Consider the following 23,681-nt stretch of genomic DNA (forward strand, 5'->3'; position numbering starts at 1 on the left):
TTATTATCTGGGAACATTTATATTCTTTTAAATTTGTTGAGTTGTGTTTCAACACATGAAGTAACCAACTGGTAAACATTCCTTGTAATTTTGAGAGAAATGTGCTGTTGTTAGATGGAAAAGTCTGTAACTGTCAGTTAGATCAACCTGATTGATACTGCTGCTCAGGTCATCCATACCCTTACTGCTTCTCTGCTTGGTTGGTATATTAGTCACTGTAGAAGAAGCGTTGAGGTCTCCAAATATAATAGTATATTTGTCCATCTTTCTTCTTAGTTTTCTCCATCTTTCTCCTCAAATATTTTGGACCAGCCACAAGTTACCATTGAGCACTTAGAATATGGTTACTAAAACTAAGAAAATAGACTTGAGATTTTTTTTAAATTTTAAATGGTTTAAACTTAAATTGCCATATGTGTCTAGTGGCTATTGTATTGTGTAGAAGAGAAATGGAATTGTTTGATCTCATGAGACATAGTATTAATTTTACTGGACTTCGAAGACTTTTGGTTCTTTTATTCAGGAGGAATGGGGTAACACTTTGTTAGCAGGCCAATTAAACAACACAAGCTTTTATATTTGAGCTTATTTATGTAAAATACCATCAGAAAAGCTTGATGTACTTAGAGTGCTGCAGTATAGTCAATTACCTAACACTAAATTAATGAAATACTATAATTTATAGTATTTCATATAGTCAAAAGGTATTTTTGACTATATTTACTATTTTCTTCAATGGATATCCCAGTCTGAACTGAGTCAGCTCAAGCTAGACCATTTGAGAGATAAAGAAACTGATGTTTACGCATGGAAGATACAGACCCAAAGCCACAGAGTGTAAAAGTGAGGGACCAAACATGCAAAGTATTTTCACAATTAGTTCAGGAAACTCTACGTTTCCTTCATTGTTTTCATCAAATATTAAACTTCAGAACTTTACATCACCTACATTTCCTGTCTCCTATACAGTGCTGGGAAGACGACCGTTTAATGGGCTGTGGCAAAAAGTGACACATGCTTCTTCCAGACCAAAGTATCTAATTGCCAAAGGTCTGATTTATAACTTTTTCTTTCCCTACCTTGGCAAAATTTAAAAAAAAGACTTTTTGAGATATTATTCTATTTGGTAGAATTCATATTAGTGTGGGTCTAAAGTAAATAGCCAAATAATAATGAACATATAAAATAGAAAGCAAATGAACTTCTGATGTGTTAAGCCATCAATATTTCTAGGTTAAGTTTTTTAATAGTGTATAAACCTAGCCTGTGATGACATCCAACCATAACAAACAAACAACAACAAAAAAAGGTGGCGACAACCAAATTCTTTTTTTTTTCCAAATTCTTATTATTATAAATGCCAGTTGCTATCTTTATGACTCTGACCCACACAGTTGTAGCCTCACAGGTGTGTATTTCTGCCTCAGTGGTCCCAGTATGAGCTTCTTGCTATTACTGTGGTTCCAGAATACAAAAGTGCAGCCTCATGTTTGTTTGCTAGTATCTGCAGGATAACGTGAAGTTGTTTCTTTCTTACGTTGAAGTTCTTGATTGATTGAAGTTTGAGGGAACACTTCTTCGTAAATACTTTCAGAAGGTGTTTGCCAGCGAAACAATATAGAAATCTGTAAAAGAAAAATAAAAGCCAAAGAATAATGTGTAAAGTCTATAAAATAAGCCATTAAGAATAATATAATCTGGGGTGCCTGGGTGGCTCAGTGGGTTAAAGCCTCTGCTTTCAGCTCAGGTCATGATTCCAGGGTCCTGAGTTCGAGCCCCACATCAGGCTCTCTGCTCAGCAAGGAGCCTGCTTCCCCTCCTCTCTCTCTGCCTGCCTTTCTGCCTACTTGTGATCTCTGTCTGACAAATAAATAAATAAAAATCTTTTTAAAAAAAGAATAATATAATCCAATTTTTCAGGCAACAACACAAAATTATTAAGTATTTTGGTACTGGAAATGGGGGAACAATACAATATTATTACTGTAAGTATATCTAGGATTTGTAAACAAATACCTAGCATACAGGAGTGGCTTTGGAATTAGGCAGTAGGATGAAGCAAGTTTGAGGAAAATTTTGAGGAGAAAAATTTTCAATAACAAAACTTTGAGGAACAAAACTTTGAGGAACAGTATAGAGAAAGCCTAAAATACCTCAAATGTTTGTTTTTCAAAATAAAGACTGTCAGTGTGGCTCAGAAAGAAGTGAGGAACAACTGGAGAGACAGTCTTGTGGTGCAGCAGCAGAAGTTTAAGAGAATGTTCTCTGACAGTTATGTGGAAAGCATAACTAGTAAATGGTAAACTTGGATAACAAACTGAGGAGATTTACAAAGCATTGAAGGTAAAGCCTCGTTTCTTCTTGCTTACAACAAAAGGTGGATGAGAAGAAATTCTAACCATGGGTGACACCTTTTGCCATGCCCATGGATGGGTCCATCCCATCCATGGTCTTCCATTCCTGATAGACTGCCCTGAGGAATTCAGACTTGCTTAACCAGACCTTTGAATGATGGAATCCAATGCTTACGATAAATGTCACATACTTGAAATGAGGGGAGTTTTGATGCCATAAACCTTTCCATTTTGTTTGAATTAACTCTAACTGACACAAAGCTGAGGCAATAATTTCAACACACAAAAGAAGCAGGTGATGAGGTTGGGGAAAATATGCTACTAATTCTGTATTACCCATATTTGTTACATGTGATAATAAAACATAAAATTCTAGCTATATTTGTGTTTCTTAGCATATTGTATTTTCAATTGTATATACCCATAATAATGTACTTTATCTCCTTCAGGTTTTAAATTAATTATACCTTGATTTTATTATTATGATAGATACTTTGTGTATTCATAACACTAAAGAGTATAGTTCATATAGTAAATTAATGGGTGGATGGAAGGATGGAGGTATGGATGAATGGATCTTAAAATTCTTGGATATATACCCATGGGTGAGAATTTCTATATGGACTAGAGGACTATACACTGTGTTTTCCAAGTGTGCTCAACACACAGCTAGTAACTCTCAGGTCATCCATAGAATCATTTATAGTTTTATTTTTGTTCATTTTACCAAAGGTTAAAAGAAAAAAGTCACTGCCAACATCATTTAATGAAATAGTTGAAATCATCCTCATTCTTCCAAGAACTGCACTTACCCAGTGAATATCCTTGTCATTCACGTTATAGTTGAGCATGGAGAGAGGAAGTGAAATTAAAATTTGCAGACAAGTTAGGATAATTAGGACAATCACAAGTTCCTGTTAAAGAAAATAAAATGTCACACATTACCTTCCACCCTGATGATAGTTCCGAAAGTTTTATTTCAGAGTCCCATGTCAGACCCTCAAAAGGGAACATGTTACATTATACAAAATTGTGGCATGAGGTTGGATCTGAACTCAGAAATATTTGTGCTGGGTGCCTGGTGGCTCAGTGGGTTAAGTCTCTGCCTTTGGGTCAGGTTTGGGTTAAGTCATGATCTCAGAGTCCTGGGATCAAGCCCCACATCAGGCTCTCTGCTAAGCAAGGAATCTGCTTCTCCCTCTCTCTCTGCCTGCCTCTCTGCTTACTTGTGATCTCTCTCTTTCTCTCTGTCAAATAAATAAAATCTTTTAAAAAAAAGAAATGTATGTGCTTCTATAGAAAAACAGGAGCTGAGATGACAGTCAATATTCTTGAATATACTAATACAAGATGCCACGTTAAACTTGAAGACATTTCAGAATTCGCAATGATTATTCCACTTATTATTATTATTACTGGTGGTGGTAGTGGTGGGTTATTAGTTATACTGTTACTGAAGTTATTATTAGTCTGTCATAGATATCAGAAATGTTGGCAATGCTTACAAAGTTGACTTCTCAATACAAATGGCAGAAATGGCAGGGGTTCAGATCTCCCCAGTGAGGTATTAAAATTTTCTAGTTTTCCATTAGATTTAGTTCTAATTAAAGCCAGAAAGTTTGGGGCACCTGGGTGGCTCAGTGCATTAAAGCCTCTGCCTTCAGCTCAGGTCATGATCCCAGGGTCCTTAGATAGAGCCCTACATCCGGCTCTCTGCTCAGCAGGGAGCCTGCTTCCCCTTTTTCTCTCTCTGCCTGTCTCTCTGCCTACTTGTGATCTCTCTCTCTCTCTGTCAAATAAATAAATAAAATCTTTAACAAACAAACAAACAAACAAAAAACTAGAAAGTTTCCTAAATTTAGAATACACTCTAAGGTGTGATTTTTTTTTGTCATTTTCCTAGTAAGTGAAACATGTCTTCCAATACTCTATTGTTCTTGGTTTCTTCTCCTCTGCCTCAGACCATTCATCTCCATTACTTTCACATGGCTTTATTGCAAAAAAGGATATTCTCTAGTGGCAAGTCAGGATAAATGTTCATTCTCCATGTAGCTTTTTTAAAAAATTTTTTATTTCTTTTCAGCGTAACAGTATTCATTGTTTTTGCACCACACTCAGTGCTCCATGCAATCCATGCCCTCTCCAATACCCACCACCTGGTTCCCCCAACCTCCCACCCCCCCGCCCCTTCAAAACCCCCAGATTGTTTTTCAGAGTCCATAGTCTCTCATGGTTCACCTCCCCTTCCAATTTCCCCTTCCAACTCCCTTCTCCTCTCCATCTCCCCATGTCCTCCATGCTATTTGTTATGCTCCACAAATAACTGAAACCATATGATAATTGACTCTCTGCTTGACTTATTTCACTCAGCATAATCTCTTCCAGTCCCGTCCATGTTGCTACAAAAGTTGGGTATTCATCCTTTTTGATGGAGGCATAATACTCCATAGTGTAGATGGACCACATCTTTCTTATCCATTCATCTGTTGAAAGGCATCTTGATTCTTTCCACAGTTTGGCGACCGTGGCCATTGCTGCTATAAACATTGGGGTACAGATGGCCCTTCTTTTCATTACATCTGTATCTTTGGGGTAAATACCCAGTAGTGCAATTGCAGGGTCATAGTGAAGCTCTATTTTTAATTTCTTGAGGAATCTCCATACTGTTCTCCAAAGTGGCTGCACCAACTTGCATTCCCATGTAGCTTTGGGTAGTATTTATTTTTATTTTATTTATTTTTTATTTTTTTAAAATTAATTTATTTATTTTCAGAAAAACAGTATTCATTATAGTATTTATTTTTAAATTCCTAACAGTAATGAACATTAAGATAGAAAATAAATTAAAAATAATAATGGATAGAATAAAAATTACCCTAATCTTTGACTCAGATTTTTTTTTTAAGGAGTTTATTTGCTTGACACAGAGACAGCACAGCAGGGAGAGCAGCAGAGAAAGAAGCAGTTTCCCCATTGAGCAGGTAGCCAGACGCAGGGCTCGATCTCAGGACCCTGGGATCTTGACCTGAGCCGAAGGCAGATGCTTAACCAACTGAGCCATCCAGGCGCCCCCTTATTGAGCTGTTCTATGTGACCAAAGGAAAGCTGCTTTACTTTTCTCTCTAAAACTTCTTTGCATAATATTAGGACAAGTTTGTGTTAAGGCCTAGCACATGTATGTATCTATTATTATGCCTAATATTATTATTCTTTGCAAATTTTGACTCAGATTTTAATATCATTTTATTTCTTCACCATTTTTTCTCAAAATTTAGCTCACAGAATTTGGGGCTCTTTGCTGTTGTAAAGAAATAGTTTTTTTTTTTTTCCTCTTTCTAAATGTGATACCAGTAGAGAGGCATTTGGAAGGAAACTGCAAGCAAGAATTTTGTCATGTTCCTGAATATACCAATGATCATATCTCATCTTCATCATTCTCAGATAAGCATTCAGTCTTCCCAGAATTCAGGAGGATAGTACTTACAGTTGCAACTGGTTTGATGCCCAAACAGAGAGCTTCCTTCTTGCAATCATAGTGGCCATTTTTTGTTAAATTGTGTGACAGAATACAGATCCCAACAAAGGAGACCAAGGTGCTAAGAGTGTTAGCACCTAGATTCCCTCTCAGCTGAAAAAGAAAAAAGGGAAATTACTAGTTTATAATTTAAAGACCAGGGGTTTCCAGACCCTATAAGGAGAAGTCTGACTTAACCCTGGGATCTATGAGCATTCATCATCCCTGTATCATCAGTTCAGTTCAATGGCAAATCACAATCAGGGGAAGTAGGAGAGGATTAATCTTCCTTCAACACATGCCATGGATAGGATAAAAACATCAGGGACATTTTAAAATCTCTAGTTTCTGACCTTGTATTAGCTCCTCTCTCCACCAAAAATTAAAGTCTGCCTTGGTCAAGCCTAAGCCAGGCTTTTTTCTTTTTTAACATCGCCCTACCCCATACCATTTAAAAAGGCTTTAATAGCTAGATGAAACTTTACTAATTCTTCTTATGGTGACAAGATATGGGGATCGGAATTTCTAAAATCCTAGAAGATCCCACTTGTCTGTATCTAGCAGTAAGATGATCACATGATTCATTGGGCCAAATGGACAGTTACATGATGAAATGTACTACAAAACGATGAATCCCTTGTGTGACTGGGATTCACACGGGAAAGTCAGAATGTTATAGAAGTTCTCATTTTCTCCTTGAATGACGAATGGAAAACTTGTTAGCTTACCAGTGATTTTGTTTGCTTCTTGGCAGACACAACAGTCAGAATTCCAGAAATGATAAACTGTTTATAAAATAAGAAAAGTGTCTGGACAGTAGCAGCTTCTTCCAACTCCCTTTCTCACCCCATTGTCAGATTCATCTCTCTCTTCTTATCTAGTGCCTCCCACCTCCCAGACCATCCCTTCAGAAGTTGGAGGCTAACAGACCCAGTTCAAGTATGTGCACAACACAATTAAAGTAACATAGGTACACTTTAATTCTTATGACCATTAGAATTCCTTTGGCTAAATAAGAGTAGACATTAAAAACTAGAGGGAAAATCACTTATTCAATGTGGAGGAAATAAAATAAGTAGAGTCACTATAATTCAAAGACACACTTTGGGGTGCAGAAAAGGGAGAACGTGAGCTCAGATTAATGGCATTTTTCTCAATGTATTTGGCCAAGAAGAATGATGACTAAAGAAGAGTACCACGTCCCTAACCCCAGCATCTTCTCTGATTCAAATATTATTACATTTCAGAGACACTTCTTCCATGTGTCAAACACAGGATTTTCTCCTCAAGCAAAACAGCAAGATTATACTGAATAGCTTCATACTACAGAGCAATGAATAGAATTTCAGGGCACTGTTTCATTGGGAAGTATATTAAAGTTCAGGTTGGAAATTCAGTCTTCACTAAGTACTGTTGCAAGTGTCCTAGAATTGGCAAGATGCCATACAAGTTGTGTGTTGAGTTGATGAATACATGAATAAATGATTGATTAATTACAATTTGGGATGTGAGATACTCACAGACAATGCCCCCCAGAAGGAGAAGCCTGTGTAAATTGAGAAGAAAATGATTCTGTGCATTTCAGAATTAGGAGGAAGAAATCCAATTATCCCATAAAAGAAGCATTTCACACCAATCATAATCTGAGCCACCTGGATAAGACACAAAACAAACCAAATTACCAACCATCGAAATTAACAAAATAAACACAATCTATTTTAAAGATAATGGTGAGCATTTTTCAGGAGAGAATCACTTGGTCCAAACATCATGGTCATCCATAGGATTGACACCCTTGAATCTTTTTAAAGATCTGCTAAGAAGAGTCATATCCTGGAGAGTGGTTCCCCCCCTCCCCCAGAGGCCAGTCCATATGGGTCAACTTTCTTTAATAAGATACAGTCACAATGAGGCTCACCCATGAGCTTAGGACTTTTATAGTCTCCTCTTAATGCACCCCTCCCATGCCCATATAAACATGGTCCCTTGCTTTTAATCAAAATGTCTTTCTTCCACCCCACAGAACGGTTGATACAGGTCATAACCTAGGGCCTCTACCCCAACCACTTAATTAGTCAGAATAATCCTTCTCCCCCAATATATCCCCCAGTTTCTTCTGGTTTAAAATTCTTTATTAATGGTTTCCTTACTTACCCCCAGTGCTTCTAAATTCTCCTTCAGGAATTTCTGCAGCTTGTCTAGTAGATATTTCAGGGTGCTAGATATTTCTGTCTTTCCCAATAGGGTACTTTGGTTTTGGTTTGGAGGAATGTCCACAGGCATCCTATCAGAAGCCAAAGTTTTGTTCATTCTGTAATAGATGGTCATCTGTTATTAGCGGCAGAGATGCACCATCATATGCCAAATACTGTTAATCTTATTGTAATGGAAGTAGATACTGGGCTTTTTTAAAATCTGAGGTCTTTATCATATATGGAGAGAAGTCACTGGCCAAGTGATGTTCATATGTCTCTGCTGCTGACTCATATCACTGATGTGATAAACAACAGTGCAAATAAAGGAGAGAGATGACAGAGGTTGAATATCAAAACCTATGTAACTATAAGATATCCTTCCAGGTTAAGGAATGCTATTGTTTTTGTTTTTGTTTTTTTTTAAGTTGCATGTGGCCACAGACTTGTAAGAAATTACCCGTCATGGGAGTTGTGATATATCTACGTGATATATCCATGGTGGAGTGAAAATAATCTGGGATTTAGAGGCCAATAGAGGGTGCCTCAGTTGGTTGGGTGTCTGCCTTCGTTTGGCTCAGGTCATGACCCCAGGGTTCTGGGACAAAGTTGAGCTCCTTGCTCAGCAGGGAGTCTGCTTCTCCCTCTGCCTGCTGCTCCCCCGGTTGTGCTCTTTCTCTCTTACACAAATAAATAAAACCTTAAAAAAATAAAGCCAAATAGATCTGAATTAAAGAAAGTTCCCTTGAATTTAATTAATTGTATCGTGTAATTTATCATCCAATCCAAGTTAGTTTTGAGAATGAAAGAGAAAAGAAGTAGTATCCATAATTATGCTAAATTGGAGATACCTGGTAATACATTATATAAAAGTCACCTTACATTTAATTTCTGTGTGACAATGAATGCTATATTTAGTTGAAGCCCCAGGTTTGTCAACATAAAATATAATCATGCTTATGCCTAATAGGTGTGGTACTAGAAATGATGCATCCAATTTTCCTAGTACCATCAGAGATGTAATAAATGTGACGTAAATTTTCAATTATCTTCTTAAGGAGTTAGGATGCACCTTGGCACTTGTTGTCAAAAACAATGATGGATTTCCATGGTAGAGCAAACCCCAGAATGGTCACCCTTGAAAACTAACTCACCTTTAACCATTTTTTCCTGAAAATATTAGCTTGCTATTTCTTTATCATCTTCTACTATATCAATTTTATGAATATTTGTTAACATTAAATTAAGTTTGGAAAATAAGGGTAGACTTTATTCCTTATTGCATTGGTATTTATGAATTCTATCACTCTCCCTATTATGTTTTCACTTAATTTTGATAATACTTTATACAATTTCTTCTTAAGTTTTCTCTTCCCGTTAATTATATGGAATTAGACCCTTCATATAACTGCTTATGTATAAAATTCCTGGATCAAAGTGAAAACATAGTTTGTGACTCTTGAGATCCATGCCACATTTCTTAAAAAAAAAAAAAAGAGGTAGCAGTGTGCACTGGTCCCAATTATGTTTGTATGTGTAAATTTCTTTGCAGTTCTAGTGAAAAGATTAAAATATCATGACATGGAACGCTTACGGGACACTTAAAATTAATCCTAAGTATTCAATTTTTCTAGTCCCAGTAGTTGCTCTCAATTAAGCAGTTGAAACAAGGAATTTATCTTACATGATCACAACTAGAAGTGCTAACAAGAACATTTGTTTTTCTATTTCTTTAGTGGATGAGTCTTGTCCATTAATATTTCATAAATAAAGAGTATCTCATCAATTAGTTATTATATTTTCTTTTTTTAATTAATTTATTTTCAGTATAACAGTATTCATTATTTTTGCACCACACCCAGTGCTCCATGCAATCCGTGCCCTCTCTAATACCCACCACCTGGTTCCCCCAACCACCCACCCTCCACCCCTTCAAAACTCCCAGATTGTTTTTCAGAGTCCATAGTCTCTCAAGGTTCACCTCCCCTTCCAATTTCCCTCAACTCCCTTCTCCTCTATAACTCCCCATGTCCTCCATGATATTTGTTATGTTTGTTATTATATTTTCTTAAAATGTGACTCCTATATCCACAGATGGTAAATGACTTACCCAAATTCACAGACATATTTACAGATGTGGGAACAAAGAGCCAGAGGTCTGATAAGTAAGAATCTGTTTTTCAGATAAAGCCTGGCGCAGAATAACACATCCCCTTATTTAGCCTCCTGAAGCCCACACATAACAGGTTTGAGTGTTTGAAAGCCATAAATTTCAGAGTAACTATGTTGGGGGGAAATGAACTGTTGACTCCAAAAATATCTCCTGTCACTCCTCACTGCAAATGTCATTATTTACTCATCCATTCACTCAACAAATATGTATTTTAGGTTCAAAATATTGACCATAATATTTACTTTACTCACTCCAATTCACTTTAATGATTTTTTATTACAGATATGTTAATATATACTGTAATAGTCTATCAAATCTTAAGCCTGCCATTCAGCCTTTCCTTTTTAAGCTACCATCCAACTGTTCAATATCTTTTTTAAAAGATTTCCTTTATTTATTTGACAGAGAGAAAGAGGGAAAGAGGGAGCACACAAGCAGGGGAAATGGCAGGCAAAGAGAGAGGGAGAAGCAGGCTCTCCACTGAGCAAGGAGCCTGATGCGGGACTCGATCCCAGGATCCCGGGATCATGACCTGAGCCGAAGGCAGTTTCTTAACTAATTGAACCACCCAGATGCCCCAACTGTTCAATATTTTGAGAAGGATTTTCACATTTACAGCCATCGTCTTTCTAACAAATGCTGCTCTTTCACCTGGTGCTGAGTTAGAGAAGGACACTGAAGTATTTATTGGTTACTCCACAGTACAAACATTAGCCTTGTTTACCACACTGTGCTCAACTCAAATATTAACTTCAAAGCCCTATTACCCTTTATAAGTTAACACAGCTTCAAAACCACCTAATCCTCTTTATTCTACTTCTACAAAATTAGTTATAAAACTCTCGTGATTCTCACCAAGAATACTAGTGTGAACTTAGGTGGCTCACCACGGCCAGACTTGACGTTGTGAATTGCACTTGCAGAGTGTAAACAAAAAGGTTTCAATGTCCCAATTCTAACCAAGTTATTCCCCGTATCATAAACTGGGTCTGCTAGAAAATAGGACTGGAGACAAACTTCCTTCTTAATGCTGAGCCTTACCACCTATCCGCTGACGCTTAAAGGGTACTTGCATAATCAAAAAGTCAGAAAGCAGGAACGAAGACAAGATCCAATGTGCCTAAGTCACTGAAACTTTCTGCATTATCTAAAAAAAAAAATTTCCTGATATATTCGGCACTGAGTGTCTACCAATAATGGAAAGAAAGGAAGCACTGTCCCTGCTTTGAGCCCACATTCTGTCCAGCGTGTCTGTCAGGTTCTACAACTGTGCTCTCAGAACATGGACAAAAGTACATTCTGGTGCTCTGGATAATGGGAAAAAAAAAAAAAAGTTCTACCTACCTAGGTTTGTTCCACCGCAGGGATGTGGGAGCTTGTAGTCTTCTTAAGCTTATGCCTCTTCTGTGACTATCAAGGACTGTACCAATGTGGGGGGAGGAAAATTTATGTTTTGATCTCTATGTTTCCTCATTTGCTGTATTTCCACACCTAGAACTCCTGATAAGCAGTTCTGATGTTTTCAGACAAAGTTGATATACATAATGTTTTGTTCCACAAAATCAAAAGCATTATAACATAATCCTCAATACTAACTGATAGTTTTATTTCCATACATTCTCTTTCTATTAATCTGTCAAAGACTGTATTTGTTCTTTTAACTCACTAAATAAAATTATTTCCTTCAGAGCAATTTCTAGGAAATTCATATTTTCAACCAACTTCTCTTGGTCTTTGCTTTAGTACCTTATTAACTATAATGTCACTAAAATAAAATAAATATAAACAAAACAAAAATAAAAATATTTCCAATGATAGTTAAATTTCAGGAATATCTATCTACCTATTATCTACCAACTCAATGATCAGGCTCATGTATGCCAAACAAAGTATTAACAAATAACTGTATTAAGATGATATTACAATAAAAATCAACAAAGTGGATTAAACTTCATTGAGAATGACCAAGGGAAAAAGATAGAAGACAAAAGTTATCAATGTAAGGAATGAAAGAAGGGATATCACAATGCAGAGATGTTAAAAGGAAATAAAGAAACACTGTGAACATATTTATAAAATAAATTTAACATCTCGAAGGAAATGGAATTACCTGAAAGACACAAATTGTGAACACTGACTCAAAAATAGATGACCTCAATAGTTTAATATCTATTAAAGAAATCTAATGTATAGGCAAAACCATTACAATGACAATAACGAAACCAACTCCTCCTGGTTAGCCATATCACTGGCTAATTCTACCAAATACTTAAGGAAAAAAGTAATTCAGCATAATCCCTTCTATTTTTTGAGGTCAGCATTACTCCAATACCAAAATAAGACAAATATATCATAAGAAACACATAGAAATAACTTTCAATATAGATGCAAAAATCATTAACAAAATCTTATCAAATCAAATACAAAAGTATATCAAAGGATAATACACCATAATTGATGGGGTTTATTTCAAGAAAGCAACACTGGTTTAAAAAAAAAATCAATGTATACAATTCATCATATTGACAGAATAAATACGAAAGCCCATATGATCTTCTCAACATATAGAAAATATATTTGACAAAACTTATTTATTCATGATAAAGAAAAAACTCAAAAAACTAGGAATAGATGGGAATTCCTATTATCTGAAAAAAGCCACATACAAAAACCTACAGTTACAACATACCCAATAGTGACCTACTGAATGTACTCCCCTGTCCCCCAATACTACTGTGTCTGCTCTCCTCACTCCTGTTCAACATCTACTGGAAGTCACAGCCAACGTAACACGGCAAGAAAAGAACAAAAGACCTACAGCTTGGAAATTAAGAAATATAAATGTCCCTATTGAAGATATAATAGTACATGTGGAAAATCCCAAAGAATCTTTTTTAAAAATCCAGTATAGTCGAGTATAGTAGACTTTGCTTTCTGAAAAAAAGCATTAAAATAAGAGATGGAGTTTAATTTGTTAGGCCACAATGAATGAGATGCATTTTCCACATTATTTTTGTTCCCATAGGCCAGAGTCTAGTGTCTAAGACAGTGTTAAGTGCCAATTAATATATTGTAGTTGACAACATGCTATCAAACTGTGACAAGAGTTAAGTCAGAAACATACAGAATCACACAGAATCATACCGATTGCCAGTTTCTGGTTCTATTGCAGATGGTACAGGCAGGATTGCATTAAGCCATCTCCCAGTACCTCCTTAAATTTTGGTTACACATGTACTAAGAGAGGCCACCTGCGTCTTTTGACTACGTAATTACAAACTGATAGTGTTTCAGGCCTTTCAAAAAAGTCAAAACGTGATGATGACTGTTCCCTCGTCAAGTAGTTTGGGGGTTATTTCAGGCTGCATCAGGATCTATGAAGCAAAGGAGACTAAGAAAAAGCAGAACTGGGGCTCCTGGGTGGCCTTCTGGGTTAAGCCTCTGCCTTTGGCTTGGGTCATGATCCCAGGGTCCTGGGATCAAGCCCCGCATGGGGCTCCTTGCTCAGTGGGAAGCCTGCTTCCCTTCCTCTCTCTCTCTGCCTGCCTCTCTGCCTACTTGTGATCTCTGTCTGTGAAATAAATAAGTAAAATCTTTAAAAAAAAAAAAAAAAGAAAAAAGAAAAAGCAGAACCTGTGCACAGAAAGTGTGTGTATTTTCCTTTAAAAATATTTTATATTCATTTATTTGAGAGAATGAGAGAGAGTGCAAGAGAGAGCGCACCAAGTGGGGGAAGGGAGGAGGGGCAGAGGAAGAGGGAGAAGCATGTTCCCTGCAGATCCCAGGCTCCATCCCAGGATCCCAGGATCATGACCTGAGCTGAAGGCAGCTGCTTAGCCTACTGAGCTACCCCAGGCATCCCCCATATTTTCCTGTTTTAAAACATCTTTACTCATTGGAATAGTTTTATAGGGTCCTGAGGTTAACTGACTTCATGATGTAAAATCTTCATGGCACAGATGGAAGAAATAATAGGAAATGATGACTCCTTTAAGGTGAAAGGATAAGAGCAGGGCTTATTTTAATTCTTTTATTTCATTGAAATTTGTACTTTTTAGGGAAAGGGTCAGTAGCAGCATGGTCTACGCAGCTGGCCTACTGTACAGCCCCAGTATAGGGTTAAAATTATAGTCTGAAGCAAATGGCTTCTCAGAAATTGTGTAGGTCGGCGGTTCTGGTACATACCCTCCACACCACACCAGAGTCCCAGAGTACCTACAACCTTTCCATTTATTCCATTTTTTCCTATTATGGAGGGTGTGAGATGATGCTATTGTTGATGCTGATGAATCATGTGCTTCATTTATCATTTCTCAATGGAATCATGACTGGGGCTAGAGCAGGCGACCATAGCAGAGTCAACATCAGCCAATCTGTGACCTTTTTCGCCCCTTCAGAACACTGAAGGCTCTGTTTACTGCCTGATTATTGATTTACTTTCAATAATACATTGAGAGTAAATCCAGGAATAGTTCAAAAGTTGATATATCAAATAACTAAGTGGGTTAGAAAGCCACCTCATCATAGTCAGGATAAAGAGCAGCTATGGGAAGTCCACGTTCATTGGAGGATAAGTCGACAACCACCTGTGGAGGAAGAACATACAGTAGATGATATTTCATGATATGTTATGACATTATACTTGCCCATGACCCCAGTTCTCCTAATGCACGGATGCTCCTTGGGGACCCTCTTCTCTTTCTGACATGAACATCTACACCCAGCCAAGCAACCTTCCGCTAGTACCCAGTCTAATTTTACACATGTGGCTGCTAGTGGCAAAACAATTGTGAGGGGCTCCTAACCTGACAGAGGGTCTTGGATGTTTTGTATGCTTTGAACGGTTCAGTAAAACTTAAAGAAGTAAATGTACTCATTATTTTTGCACCGCACCCAGTGCTTCATGCAATCCGTGCCCTCTCTAATACCCACCACCTGGTTCCCCCAACCTCCCCCCGCCCCACCCCCGCCACTTCAAACCCCTCAGATTGTTTTTCAGAGTCCATGCTGAAAATAAAAAATAATAATAATAATAATAAATTTTAAAAATTCAAAAATATGAAGTTTGTTAAAGTTTCCAAAAAAAAAAAAAAAGAGGTAAATGTAAAAGTGGCAAAGGATATCCTAGAAGGCATTCTGGGTCCTCTGGATCACAGACACTCACTGAGGTCATATCACAGCAGACAGCACTGCATCCAAATGCAGACAGCAACAGCGAGATGATGAATCCCAAGATGATGAGGGTGAGCTTCATAAACAAAATCCCCTGCAAATTAAAATCACGCAGGGAGGAAAGATGGAAGGACTGAGTGAGGGAACTCCTGCCGTGAACCCTGCAGGTTCTCCTTCATAACTAATTGACAGATTGTCAATGGCAGTAAAATATCCCACTCTGGCCACCTTCAGATAAAATCTTGGCAGAGACACACATAATTACTCTAATTTATAGACCCCCAAATTTGCAATTTCATTCATTTATAATTTTCACATGGAAGAAGTGAGATTCTGTTAACCAATTTTTTTCTCGACATAACCAATTGGTAAAGAGCCTGCACATTTGCAAGCCATGCTTTATTGAGGTGTCTAAAAATTAAAATGTTTTAGGATCCCTTTACATTCCACTGTAATTTTCACCATATAATCAAGGAGATCAGTGTCGGTTTTATTAAACAGATACTTTCTACAAAGGACCCTGGACTTTGTCTATCATTATGCTGAATGGACTAAACATCTAGATTTCTCTTTACCTTAATAAAGATAGCAATTAAAATCATTGAGTGAATTCACTGGCAACCATTCTGATCTCATCTCAAATAAGGGTTTTATTTAGCTCACCTGATGTGCTTAAGTCCTAACATCACCAATAATTTATAGTTCAGAGATATTTACTCGCTCAGGGTCGAGGCCCTGATCTTTTTCTTCAAGCGATTTGTCAGTTTTAAGCAGTGCCGGATTGCCCACTTGTGATGAGAAAGACTGTCTGCAAGGAATTTCATATATATATGGATAAGTACCAAGAAATTTTTTTCCACTGGATCTGTCAATACTTACAGTTATGAAATAATGAGCTGATATGTTTAAGAAGAAGTAATAGGTTAGGGTTATTCTGAGTGCAAGGACTATTAGTGATAATCCTGTTGATACAGCCGCCACAGTGTTTACTCCAACGCTGCCACAGATCTGAAAAAGAATCAGGACCTGTTCTTCTATGCTTGAACCTGGCAAGTGATTGTACATATGTGTGCATTTTATTTAAAATTCAAGTAAAATTGAAATTCATAAAACTTGTGCACAGGATTGCTATTTGCTACTGGGTAATTTCTCATCTGAGCTGGACAGAAACAACATGACCTGTGGGGAATAGGGAAAGAATCATTCTGGGATCTCAACTCAAGACAAAGAGAAACCTGGGAATTGGAGACAGCTTGATCATTTTGGAGACAAAGGTTGGTCTATGTTATGCCTGTCTTAATTTTCTGAAATTGATAGGTAAATGTACCATCTGTTTTGTTGTCTTCTTTCCAGACACAATAGACACAGTTCCGGATATGATTAACTGTAAAATGTTAAAGTTCAATAAGTTAGTCTGTGAATACATCATTCTGTAATCTTTTTTCCTGACACCAAATACTTCTGAATTTTGTGCTTATAAATGATAACTATTAAGGATTTTACATATATCCCAAGTAATACAGAAATCAAAGTGATTCCAATTTACTTACAAAAATTGGTCCCAAAAGGAAAATGAAGGCATATGCAGTATTCCCTGGGATTAGATATTGTTCATAGAATGAAAGGAAGACTTTTACCATAATCCACAGGTAAATATTTATTAGGCCAATCATGATTTGGCTCACCTAGAAAATGAGAAAATGCCTCTGAGTTAGGAGGAATAAGCTTTAGAATTATTTGCCCCACATTTGGAGGTTGTAAACAATTCAGCATTCCTTTAATTTGGAGAATTCCATGACCTGTGATTAAATTTTCATTCAGTGTTCCCGAACATAAAACAGTTTGGTGATTTGGCTAAATGGTGTATGTGATTTCTTACTCAAAAGTCCTATTTTTCTCTTGATTTGGGAATTATTGCAAACACTCCAAATTCTCCCTCCTCTCAGGTCATCATATAGCTTTGATCCAGAGCAAATTTAGGGGAATATGAGCCACCTCAAAATCCCTAGAGAACTTTCCTTGTACTTACCCCAAGAATAACTGGCTTCCCCTTTAGGAAATTCTGCAGGTTGTTCTGTGCCTCCTGAGGGAAAGGCATTGGTCCAGACTGGCCCTGGTGAATGGCTTGATCTCTTTGTTGAGGATCCATAGTTATGCCCCTTGAGGCCATGGGTCTTCACAGTGGGTTGTGATACTGAGTCACAGGCGGTGTTGAGTCACAACAGATGCCTGGCATGTGCTGGCCAGAAAGATCAGGTAAAAGGATTAGTGTTTTTGGTTCCATGTGATAGTTAGTGTCCACAAATATTTCAAAGTAAAAGGTAGGTCCTGTGCTAAATGTTAGAAAAATTAGGCCATGTAATTGTTTCAATTCTTTTTTTTTTCATTTTATTTTATTTTATTTCTTTTCAGTGTTCCAAAATTCATTGTTTATGCACCAAACCCAGTGCTCCATGCAATACTTGCCCTCCATAATACCCACCACCAGGCTTAAGAGTGGGAAAGCTAACATTTATTATTTAGCAATGTACTTCAAGCCAAATGAAGTACCAATGGCTTGTTCTCTCTTATCTTGAGTTCCGGAAAGGCTATGTAAGGAATGTAGACTTACATTATAGGAAGCCGAGGATCTGAGCCTTAGTGTATGTGTCTTATGGATCTTTTTGTCTTGAAATAATGTTGACCATCTTGGCCATGCAGCTGAAAATTAATATTGCCCTCTAGTCCTGGTATTCCTGCCCCATGGGGAGACAACAAAGTATTTGTTACTTTGTTTCTGTGTTTTTCTGTGTAGAATTCTTTCATTTACACTTCTGTTCCTAGGTAGTTATCTGGCATAGTTATTTTTGTTCTGTCTCCAGATTCAGGCTCCTTCTGAAGTTAAAGAACTAATAGCATTTGACTCAACAAGCGACAATGTAACATGCGTGCTCTTAGACTCAGAGTGTGCTCCCTCTTGATACCCCTGACTAGCTCACCCAGGAACTACACACAACTGACTCACCACACAAACTGCACACAACTCGCCACACATCTTTGCACTGGTATAGCTGGGTAGGTGGCTTGGTACCACATCTGCCTGAGCCTTCAAACTCTTGTTTTTCTACTCATGATCTGCCTACAGAAATGTTAAACAAAATACCCACATATTAGGAGTGCTTTTCTTCTCTAACAGCAAGAAATCTTCTTTTTTTATTTGAACACATGGATCATCCTGAGTATAAACAAAAAATATATAGCCTTTTTTGTCTTCGTCATGATGACAATGGATACTCTGTTTCATGTACATTTCTCGTTGAAGTGAAATCATAGGAAACTTGGTAGAGTCCATGGAGCTAGAATTTCATTTTTCCTATAGAACTGTAAAAATTTCTAGCTGTATGGTGTACAGGTATGTTCAAATTTATCAGAAAATATATTAAAAGAATAGCAATAAAACAAATATTTCATCTACCTACCTTTATTAAGTTCTGTAAAATCTGATGGTTCTTTTACAGAAGTTAAAGGCTTTTATTCTGAGGAGATTGACCAAACAAAAAGGAAAGGAAAGGAAATATTATACAGTTGAACCTTGAACAACACAGTTTTGAACCTTGCAAGTCCACTTATTATGTGGATTTTTACAGTATGATAGTACAGTACTAAAAATGTATTTTCTCTTCATTATGATTTTCTCAGTAACATTTTCTTTTCCTTAGTTTACTTTATTGTAAGAATATAGTATACTTTGTTTCGTGTTTTGCTGTGTTTTTCTTATTCCTTGATAACATTATAATTAGTATGATACTGCCTTTACTATCTAATTTAGTATTTTTTAAAAAAATCTTTAATCCTGTTCCTTATTATTAGTCATACCTGAAGCAAAAATACGTTTCTCTGAACAAACTGTAACTCGCTTTTCATGATGGTAAAGTCAACATCCTAAAAAATATTTTTTTCATTGATACCTGATAAACAAAGCAGTCTTTGGAACTGAGAGTCCACTCAATGCCATATAATTTTTTTCAACAAGAGTAATGATCATGCAAAGAATATGATTCCAGATCAAGACCATCCTCCTTTTGGATCAAAGTTCTTTCATTGATCAAAAAAAGAAAAGAAAAGAAAAGTCAAATGTCATTACATAAAATTGAATAAAGCAGCACTAAAAAACACTAGCAAGCCAGACTTACAGACTAGTAGAAAGCTACTCTGTGTTGTAAATTCTAGATAGTATATGATTTTTAGGCCAATTCTTTTCTGTCTTTTGAAAATGACTACATGGCTGAGATGGTTTCAGAGAACAATCTGGAATGGTTCTACAGGTCTTTAAAATTGTAACATTAAGTTTGCTACTAGAGAATCAAGCATTTTTTTTAATGAAAAAAATCCCCTTAGACATTTACTTCCTTCTCAAATAACTAGTTTTATAAAAAGTAGTTTTTATAAGACTACTCTACGACTATGGTTTCCTCCCATGGAATAATTTCAGGAAAACTTGTATGAGTCTTAGGGCCTGGCATGGAACTGACATGCCCTCTCATAAGCCAGAGGAATACCCATGTAAATAAGAATAAAAGGAAAATACATACCTCTGTCCCAAAACAACATTCAGTCTTAACTTGATATCTGTACAGGACCTGGGAACACCAGTACCTTAGAATCGGTCTCAGAGGCTTTTCAGTGAAATTCCCCCAAGGCAGCAAGCAGTATATGATCTGTGTCTCTATCAGGCACTATAGGCTGTGGGAATTTGGTATATGTAGGTTTTGCTCAGTAAGACAGAATGAAGAGATAATGATACAGCACCCTAAAAGACACCGCCCTAAAAGACATCTTTTTGCTCCGTGTTTCTTGCAGATGGGTTTCTACGATGGGGTAAAATGCATGATGCTGACAGAGATAATCATTCATCTCTACGCTTCAGATAACCACAGTCTTGAGGGCCAAAGCTTTGCACACTCTTTTCTCAGTGTGAGGGCAAATCTTAATTCCTATTTACCTACCACTCCCGAAAGACCTCACTAATGAAACACGTGCTTACTGTTCGGGGAAATATTTTGACTTATAATAAAACCTTGATTTGCCCATAGAAATCCTCACCTTTAATAGAAAATATGGGATTTTTTCATAGATATGGGGTTTTTATTCTCTTGCCTCCCAAATTATACTTCCTATGTTTTGCTAACAACACCAGTTCCTCTGCGATAATGTTAGCTTCTTTGACAAATAATAATAGAAAAATAGCACACAATATTTATAGAGCCCATGTCAGGAAATCCAAAGATGGGAGTAATGTGTTATTTGTCCACATCTCTGGAATTATATTCTCCAAAAGTATAAGGGAGCCTTTGCATGTTCTATAGTCTTGGCTCAATTATCCTTTAACTTAGAAAGAAAGTAGAAATCTGTTATCCCCTCCACTCTGTGATTCCTCTGGGTTCTTTTGCGGTGCTTATGGTTACCATCATGAATTATGAACAATCTCTGAACCACCACCTCTGCCTTCCTTCAAAGTGTCATAACGTGAAGTAAAGCTTCTAATTAGGGAAAAAGATGTTCTTTTCCTATCCTGGTGTCTGTCTACAATTGTACCAAATGTTTCTGTTCTTGTTATCTTGTGCTTAAAATCTGTCGAAAGGAATACTTTGCCTCTTCTTCACAAACCTGAGTGTCCTCCTTGTGCAGAGGTCATATGCAAATCTTCTTCAGATTGTTCCAATTTTAGTATATGTGCTGCCGAAGCAAGCCCTGCTCTGCCTTTTCTTAACTGGAAGAATTTTCAGTACCATATTCTTTAATTCGCTGAAAAGTTCTGTTATGCATGGAGTTTGACCTCTTTCAACAACTTTTTCTCCACCTATGGGGAGGACCATATGGTTTCTGCCCTTTACGCAGAGCTGTAAAACAGCCTTGCACAATCAGCATAAACCGGCATGGTTAGGACATATTTTTTTAAATATGTTGCTTGGTTTAATTAATTTATTAATATTGGTAAGGATCTAAGTTCATGTAAATGTATTTTATTTTCTTATGGTATTTTTGATCTGGTTTTGGGGGGGAGACCTGGTTACTGCTTGCCTCAAAAATAAGCTCTGAAGTTTTTCTTCCTCTTTGATTTTCAGAAAGTGTTTCCATACTATTGGTATTATTTCTTCATTGGATGTTTGATAGAATTGCCCCTCAAAGCCATGTCCACCCAATCTTCTCTGCGTGACAAGCCCTTTAATTATGAATTCAATTTATTTTCATGATACAGGTCTATTTTATTAATCAGGGTCCTCCAGAGAAACAGAACTAATAAAATGCACCAATATGGACAATAAAATTTATTATACAGTCTTGGCATGTGTGATTGTGGAGGCTGAAGAGTCCCAAGTTCTGCAATCAGCAAGTAGGAAACCAGAGATCCAATGTGTAGTTTGGGTCCAAATCCAAAGACCTAAGTAACAGGAGAGCCTACTACAAGATAAGGTGTTAAGGATAGGGTTTATTTTTAATTATTTATATTTCATTGTTACGTATATTTTGTGGCAAATGCATCAGAAAAATCACACTCTGACACAGATTGCCTATTGCATAACTCCAAGTAGCATTCACAGTATGGTCTGAAATGAATGACTTCCTAGAAATTGTACCTGATCAGTTGTACGGATCAGTGGTCCTGAGACACGTTTTACAGGAGCAGACCGGTGTCCTAAATCTTCAACAGACTTCCTGATGTGTCTCTTTCTTCATGCAAAGAAGGTTGTGACATGATGATAGTCCCGATGGCATAAGCCTTGTATGCTTAATTCATTATGTCCAAAGGTAATACATTGACGGAAAGAGTAGGCGACCCCACCAAAGCCAACATTAACAGACCCATGACCTTCATATTGTTGAGGACAATTCAGCCCCTCTTCGCTATGTAGACATGGATATATTTTCAAAAGCAGAAACTAGAGTAAATCTAGGAGCTGCTCATTGAAGGGGTATATTAAATAACTTAAATAGGTTGGGAAGCCACGCCATCACAATCGTGATATACAGAAGTTATGGAGAGTCCACACTTGTTGGAAGTTAAGTGAGCTACCACCTGTGGAGAAATTGGGACACACAACAGATGAGCATATGGTGTTTCTTTTGCTCATGGCCTTAGGTCTCCTGATGTCCTATGGATCCTTCAGGCTACTTTTGTCTTCTTCTCATCCAAACATCTACACCTACTTAAGCACCTCTTCAATTTCTGCCCAGTCCAATCTTGTGTGTATGGATTTTAGGGGCAGAACTGAGCACTAGGTCTTCTAGTGCTTCTAGAAGCACTCAGCTTCTAGTACAGATGTTTAACCTGAAGCAGGGGACTTTTATATCTTTTGTACTGCTTAATAACAATGGAGAGGTAAATATAAAAATGGCAGAGAATGTCCCAGATCACATTCCAAGTCTTCTAGACTGCAGACATTCACTGAGATCACATCACAGCAGACAGTATTTGCATCTAAATGCAGAGACTCTGAGTGGACAAGTCCAAGCACAAAGAGGATGGGCCTCAAAATCATAATCCCCTGCCAATTAAAATCATGTATACAGGGATGCCTGGCGGGCTCAGTCAGAAGAGCATGAGACTCTTGATCTCAGGGTCTTGAGTTTGAGCCTGATGTTGGGTGTAGAGACCACTTAAATACAATTTTTTTAAAAGATTTTATTTATTTATTTGACAGAGAGAGATCACAAGTAGGCAGAGAGGCAGGCAGAAAGAGAGAGGAGGAAGCAGGCTCCCTGCTGAGCAGAGAGCCCGATGTGGGACTCGATCCCAGGACCCCGAGATCATGACCCGAGGCGAAGACAGCGGCTTAACCCACTGAGCCACCCAGGTGCCCCTTAAATACAATTTTTTAAAAAGGTAAATAACTCTTAAAAAATAAACTAAAATCATGGATAAAGAAAAGATTGAAGGATTAAGCAAAGTGAGCTCCTGCCATTGACACTGGTTCCTATCCTTCATAAGTGATTGGCATTTCTCAATGGTGATAAAATATCACATCCTAGGGGCGCATGGGTGGCTCAGTGGGTTAAAGCCTCTGCTTTTGGCTCAGGTCATGATCCCAGGATTCTGGGATCGAGCCCCTCATTGGGCTCTCTGCTCAGCGGGGAGTCTGCTTCCTCTTCTTTCTCTGCCTGCTTCTCTGTGATCTCCGTCTGTCAAATAAATAAATAAAATCTTAAAAAAATCACATCCTGGCTTCCTCAACAGATCAAATATAAGTCAGTGTGCTGCAAAATTATCCATATATTATACAGATGCTCAAATTTGC

At 37.3% G+C, this 23,681-nt stretch overlaps 2 protein-coding genes and 1 non-coding gene across 3 annotated transcripts; all 3 read right to left on the bottom strand.

Annotated features, from left to right (window-relative positions):
- Positions 1 to 1,484: 1,484 nt before the first annotated feature.
- On the bottom strand, positions 1,485 to 11,707 carry LOC122914527 (high affinity immunoglobulin epsilon receptor subunit beta-like). Its single transcript, XM_044261146.1, is given in 8 exon segments — positions 1,485 to 1,625; positions 3,167 to 3,268; positions 5,839 to 5,982; positions 6,597 to 6,653; positions 7,389 to 7,520; positions 8,023 to 8,179; positions 11,578 to 11,671; positions 11,674 to 11,707. Coding segments are annotated over 8 exon segments (861 nt in total).
- Positions 11,708 to 14,249: 2,542 nt separating this feature from the next.
- On the bottom strand, positions 14,250 to 19,448 carry LOC122914528 (membrane-spanning 4-domains subfamily A member 4A-like). The gene is made up of 10 exons (XM_044261147.1): positions 19,353 to 19,448; positions 18,864 to 18,920; positions 18,552 to 18,619; positions 18,017 to 18,140; positions 17,435 to 17,644; positions 16,956 to 17,090; positions 16,733 to 16,789; positions 16,285 to 16,413; positions 15,398 to 15,499; positions 14,250 to 14,819 (listed from the first exon to the last, which is right to left on the bottom strand). Exons 5-10 carry the CDS (start codon positions 17,573 to 17,575, stop codon positions 14,739 to 14,741), a joined length of 645 nt encoding a protein of 214 aa, XP_044117082.1. The 5' UTR covers positions 17,576 to 17,644; positions 18,017 to 18,140; positions 18,552 to 18,619; positions 18,864 to 18,920; positions 19,353 to 19,448; the 3' UTR covers positions 14,250 to 14,738.
- Positions 19,449 to 21,027: 1,579 nt separating this feature from the next.
- Positions 21,028 to 21,136, bottom strand: LOC122914835. Its single transcript, XR_006385905.1, has one exon. It is a non-coding gene; the product is annotated as a U6 spliceosomal RNA (small nuclear RNA).
- Positions 21,137 to 23,681: the final 2,545 nt, after the last annotated feature.

Source organism: Neovison vison, chromosome 7 (genome assembly GCF_020171115.1).
Source record: "Neovison vison isolate M4711 chromosome 7, ASM_NN_V1, whole genome shotgun sequence".
Taxonomy (NCBI): Eukaryota; Metazoa; Chordata; class Mammalia; order Carnivora; family Mustelidae; genus Neogale; species Neogale vison.

What these genes read in the sequence shown, in the direction of transcription:
- LOC122914528 (XM_044261147.1), bottom strand. Translation starts at nt 17,575, where the DNA reads ATGGCCTCAAGGGGCATAACTATGGATCCTCAACAAAGAGATCAAGCC. An exon ending in GGAAGCCAGTTATTCTTGGG is followed by an intron (nt 17,091 to 17,434) that starts GTAAGTACAAGG and finishes CTCATTTTCTAG; the next exon opens with GTGAGCCAAATCATGATTGG. An exon ending in CAGCTCATTATTTCATAACT is followed by an intron (nt 15,500 to 16,284) that starts GTAAGTATTGAC and finishes TTTAATTTGCAG; the next exon opens with GGGATTTTGTTTATGAAGCT.